Source organism: Fulmarus glacialis, unplaced genomic scaffold (assembly GCF_000690835.1).
Source record: "Fulmarus glacialis isolate BGI_N327 unplaced genomic scaffold, ASM69083v1 scaffold2625, whole genome shotgun sequence".
Lineage (NCBI taxonomy): Eukaryota > Metazoa > Chordata > Aves > Procellariiformes > Procellariidae > Fulmarus > Fulmarus glacialis.
The window spans coordinates 1808-7783 of NW_009214767.1; the positions used below are offsets into that span (position 1 = coordinate 1808).

The 5976-nt window shown below is 44.5% G+C and overlaps 1 protein-coding gene across 1 annotated transcript in view; it reads left to right on the forward strand.

The window, feature by feature from the left end:
- Nucleotides 1-5816: 5816 nt before the first annotated feature.
- Nucleotides 5817-5976, forward strand: part of PLEK (pleckstrin) — a 17805-nt gene continuing 17645 nt past the window's right edge. Inside the window, exon 1 of the mRNA XM_009578678.1 lies at nucleotides 5817-5913. Within this exon, the coding sequence (XP_009576973.1) occupies nucleotides 5866-5913 (48 nt within the window). The 5' untranslated portion in view covers nucleotides 5817-5865. The remainder of the gene's footprint in view (nucleotides 5914-5976) is intronic.

Genomic DNA, 5976 nt, shown 5'->3' on the forward strand with positions numbered 1-5976 from the left:
TGATAGTCTCACTTCAAGTGGTGTGTGAAGAGTAATGGCCATTGCCAGGGCTCAGTTTTACTCGCCTCATGGGCCAGACATATCATGTTGTAGTAAATTGTGTGTAGCTGAAGACATTGATTGCAATTAGTTTCCCAAGTACATGAGAGGTCAGATCTATAACGAGGGTTTTTTCCCTTATTATTTCTGCCTGAATGATCATCTTTCTCTGGACACAGCTCAGGCTGTGCCTTTATTCCAGACCACAATGGCAAAATATGAGGGAGAACTAAAAAAGCATGATATTATGGATTATGTATGCATAGGCTGAGTAACTGTTTTACCATGTGAAAGTGAAACGTGGTGAGAGTAGAACATTTTTGAAGAAGGAATTTTAAATGTGGGCATTGCCTTTCTTTTTATTGATCTGATAACTTCACATGCATTAGTTAGTGTCTTTACTTATCTGATCCTACCAGATGCTCTTTATCAGTGTAGATCAAGGGGAGGGGTTGCCTTTGCTAAGTCTTTCTGGGAGGTTAGTTTTGTTGCTGCCCTCCTTAATGGCCCTGACCAGCCTCACCTGCGGCCTCCACCCACACCTCTGCCCATGGGCCCTATTTCAGCTCAGCCCTGGGCCTTCAGTCCCTTCCTGAGTTATGCTTAAGAGTGTTGGTCTCCAGCTCTGCCACAGACTTATCCAGCCATGGGTGCTGTTGATCTTGACCTGCAGGCTGACCACCTGGCTTGACCTCAGCCCATCCCCATGGAGGTGCCTGATGCTGTGGGCTGCCCCCTCACTGAGGGTGGTGGGATGGGCCCTGGCTAGAGAAGCCCATGCCCTTCTGGGGATTTTCTATGGGTTTCAGCCCCCCGGGCTGCTACATGGTTACCTGATACTAATTGCTTGATATTCTATAGGGAGCAAAATACCTGCAGGAAGAAGGAGGCAGTGTGGTTTTGCCAGGAGCACAGAGCAAATGTGCTGATGTTTACAAGATTCAAAGCTAAATAGATCATTGTAGGCTTAGGACAAGGTCCCATTTCTCCTAAGCCACAGCAGTAATTTACTTCCAGGAACAAAGAGATAAATTTGTGTCCATCCCTCCATTCTCTACACCTATATTTGAGGGTTGGGGGTTGGAATCTTTAATGTTTTTGTAAAGTGCAAAACTGCTTTTTTTTGGTTTTTTTCAGTCCTTCAAATCTACCTTTTGTTCCCCCAGCACCTGAGGCTTCCCAGCCTGTTGTCTGGAGTCAGCAAGGTTACATTAAGCTAACTCCCTTCCCTTGGGGCAGGAACATTGCAGCACTCCCTGTGCCCTGGCGAACCACTTAGTGCTTTTGAAGGGAGTGGTGAGTTCCCTCAAATAAGCTGCAGCCAGCATGCTCAGCTATCCTCATCTTTCTTTTTCTTCCCAGAACTAGGAAGGTCTTCTCGTGCTGCAGCTTCATCCTCCAACACCTCTCTCTTGTGCCTAGGCCTTCCCTGCTGCGGCTACATCGCCTGCATGTATCACTGATGGGGAACGACTGTAGGGGAGAGGTGAGTACGTCACAGGTGAGGTTGGATGCATCCAATGAAAAGTCAGAGCTAATATGCAGATAAGCCGTGGCCTGTGCTTTGTGCTGGTCCAATTTTTCTAGAAAACATTCTGGAGAAATCCATTTGGTCTCTTGACTGCATCCACTCAATATGATCTCTCTATGCATGATAATACGACAACTGCATAAGCTTTTCAGCATTACCATTTATGCAGGCCTTCCCACTTAGAGTTAATGCACTAATCCTGCTGCATAGCTCCACAATAATTAAATATGTAAAATGTGCCTTGAGGTCAGAACCTCAGGCCTCATTTATGATGGCCAACTCACAGCATTTGTATTCCAAGGTGACATGGACAATAGCTATAACAGTCTTTTTGTGCTTGCCCCTCTTTGACCCCTTTCTTAACACAGTGCTAAATTTGGAAATGTCCTGGTTTTGGGTTTCTTTTCGAGAAGTGGATGCAAAGCCGCAATCTCTCATTTGCTAAAAATAGCCATGTGTGTGATTCCGTATGGAGTGAATTGTGCTGAGACTTGCACCTGCTAGCTCTCAATTTAATACTGGAATTCTTTTGAGACCTCTGCCTCTGTGCAGAAGTGAGAAAGGGTTTTACTGAACTAGGAGTCGGACCGAGTCTTACCACTTTTGCAAACCACTTGTGTATATTATTTTTCCCGTGTAGACAATCATTTTGAACATATAGCATTTGATTTCATTTCCCCTGCAAATGCAGCTTGATTTGCTGGAGAAATGCATATTTATGGAGCACTCATGTGCTCTGTTACAGATGGAGTGGGCTTGTGGCATTTACAATGCAGCAAACGTGTTTGAAGAACAGCTATGCAAGGGCTAGTAGAGAGAGCAGTGAAGCTGATGTAACAAGCTGAGAAAATGACTGTCTTCTTTGCAGCTGACACATTTATTTGCAAAGACAGTTCCAATTTTCGGCATAAACGCCCATCAGTCTCTCAGCTAGATCCCTTGCTCAGACAAATGTGGTTGATCACTTTTTTTTTTTTTAAATGCTTGCAGGAGTGGACCCTGAAGAAGCAGAAAAAACCCAGAATTTTCTGAGGAAATACAGAAGCAAGATCTCCCGTACAGAACAGATCACTCTCCAGTAAACTGAGCTAAGATATTCAGCTTTGTTGCAGATTGTGCTATTGTGACAAATGTTGCTAATCCAGCATCACGCACCTTTACCTACTTTGGACAGAAGTGGGGAGAACAGGGTAAATTATAGCAGGTTTCCACAATGCAGGTAACTTTCTCTTTCTGCCAGACAAAACTCTCTCCTCCCCTCTGTGGAGAGATGGAAGAAATACAGCTCTTCCCCTCTCTTATCCCCAGTGCCGCTCTTCAGGAACGGCTGCACAAAGAAGACATGCACCAGCGGTCCAGGCTGTCCCTCACACCCACCATGGCCACTGTATGGTTAAGGACCATTTTGCTTCACATGAATGATTTAGCTGATCAGCACATTTCTGCCTGGGGGAAGACGAAGTGCTGATTCCCCTGTGGTGATGTGTGATAAATGAAACCAAGCCTCAGTGTTAAAAGAATTGTTCCAGACACGTGAGGTAGAAGTGCAGAAGGAATAGCTGAGCTTTGAAGATGAAATAGAAAAAATACAGAGAAAAGAAGTGTTATAAAAGTAGTTGCTTTCAGCTAATATTGGATGGAGGTAATTTTATGCTTTGACACTGAGTTGCTTAAGTAGCTAATGGTAAATTCTGGAGTCATTGGCTTGGTGCCACTGTGTCTAGAATTGCATTTCACACCTCCAAGGGCTTTTCATGCAGGTAAATGAGAAACTGGGCTTTTGTGAAATTGTGGAGTCAGCATCCTTTTCTGTTCACATTAAACCACTTTTTAGTAGAAGGTCATATAGATGTTCTGTTGAAGAGGATCTGTCCCTGGACATTTCACGTCGTCAATTTATCTTGCAGGGCCCTGTTATCCTGACTCAGCACAAACACTGAACCAGCAGGAGCAGGCGAGCAGGAAAACCTGTGGAAAGGCTGCCTGCAGGGAGGAAAATGCTGGCATATTCTTTTGTCTTTGTTCCCAATAAGCCCTTCCAGCTGGGGAAGGGCCTTTCCTCAGGTCTGAGGGGCAGCAAGGTAGAGACAGAAGGAAGAGCTAACTGTGAGCCAGTTCTTGGTCTCTAATGTTCGCCTCAGGCTCTGTAGCATTATGGCCTCAAGGCAGTTAATAAAGGGATAGTTTGGCTTCCAGCCACACAGTGAAAGGTATTTAATTTGAGCTGTTGTTGTCTATGACGTGTATTTTTGGGTTATCAAATCAGAGGAAAAAAAAAAAAAGTACCTTTTCCCAAAGATGGAACCGCTGGAATGAAAGGGAAGAGAAGGAAATAATTCAGCTTCTTAAAGCAAAAGGAATTATTGACCAAAAAAGACATTATAAAGGAGGAGTCTACAAGCTCCTGAGTCCATCAAGCATCATTTTAAGGCTTATGGGAAAGGAAGGGAGCCTTCACAGAAATATATCTCAGAAATTCAGTTAGATCATCTCAACTCTGGAATGCATCTTCAGTTCATTCCAGGCCCTGGGACTGTTAGGCAGATTCTTTACTGTGTAAATGTGACACAAAGCTTTGTGTTCACTTTTTAGTGATGAATTTTAACTTTGGCTCGGTCTCCAAAGAGCATGAAGCTTTTATTAGCTATGTGTGAGTTTCTGTCTCTCTAATAATTTTAGAATCTGTTGACTGATGTCAAGTACACTTGATAGCCAGAGAACTGGAAAGCATATATTGTATCTTTGATTTGCAAACTGCCTAATGGATGATTGGCTTGGTCAGCAACTTGGGCCTTCAATAGCAATCAGATCCTCACAATAGCATGATTTACATGAGAAAGAAACAATGTACTGAGACTCTGTAGATTCTAGAAACGAAATCCAGACAACCTAAAAATACATAAAATCATCACAAAAAGGTATGCTTTGGGCAGAATGCACTGCAAAGTGTATAGCCTGAGATTGCTGGTACAGACAGATGCTCTGCCTGAAGATGAGACTGGAGGGGTCATTTAAGCAGCAGCTAGTTGAGAAAGGTCTGGAAAGGAAAATCTCAATTCAGACAGTGAGGAGAAACATTCGGCAGTTGGGATAGTGAAGCACTAATACAGATAACCAAGGAAGGAGTGGAGTCTCATCTGTGGGAGAACCACTAAATAGGCATCAGTGAGGAATGGCTAGAGAAAGTCTCTGAGGGCTCTTCTAGCCTTCTGATCCTCTATCACAGACCTTGACAGACTTCTGTATACTTCTGAGTAAAGGCTGAGACAAACAGAGAGTCAAATGGAGAGCAGGAATTTCCGTCTGCGGAAAAAGTCCCTGTTTGGGGTTCTTTACAAGTGGCAGAGGTCACAGATGACGTAACCCTGGGCTCAACCCTTATCTGAATGGGTTCAGCTGTAAAAGTGATTTGGAGACTTGTGCGTGGGAGAATACTTTGCTCTTGGCAATGCAGCAGCCTCCTTATTGCTTCTCATATACCACCACCCTTCCTTCTGTATGGAGAAGAGGGATTGTGACTCTGGTATGTATCAACTTTTGGAAAATTATGGTTTTGCCTTATCTTTTACCAAATATAGCCACACGAGCTCGGCAGCAAGTAAAAGATGCTCGTAGAAAGTGACATTCTGTGGTGCTTTATGTAATGTGCTGGTCTAATCCATTTATGCCTGTTTGACAGCTAACCTCTTTGGGAGGCCTCAGCATCAAACTCCAAAACCTGATCAAGTCTGATAAACAAATTTCTTGTATCAGCAGAGGGCGCATCGTCATTAACCAAGCGAGGGCCCTCCAGCTCGCTGCCAGACCCCACGTGCTCACCCACTGGGAGCCAGGCTTCAAAGACGGGATGAAGTGACAGAACTGGTGAGTTGGAAACTTGTCTCTCAGATCCTTTTGGCATGCACCAAGCAGCAACACGGTACGCCACCCTGTTTGTTGTTTTGCTGAAGTTCATGTGTTTACAGAATGGACCTGATTTCTTGGGACTGGGTGCTAAAATGCTTATTTAATTTCCCAGGACGCTGACATCAAGGCTGGCCATATTTGATACAGTTGAGCGTTTTGTCAGGCTGTTGCCTGTTCTGTCAGAGGCAAACTATAAATACACACGTGCTTCTGCGTTTCCCTATCTCTCACTCTGTAAGAGGAAATGGGCTTGTTTTCATGTGATTAGCAGGCAGAGGAACTTGTGAAAGTGACACAGCTGTACTGTAAAAACGCCAGCCCGTAGACTTTGCTGCCAGAGGAACTTAACTGCCAGCGCTGATAGACCCGAGAGCAGGATTGCCCGAGACATGGAGCGAGAACCAATGCGCATAAGGGAGGGCTACTTGGTTAAGAAGGTAAGTGGGCAGTTTTGGACTGAGTGGAGGAGGAAGCCAACTCTGAACAGGTTGGGGAGGGGG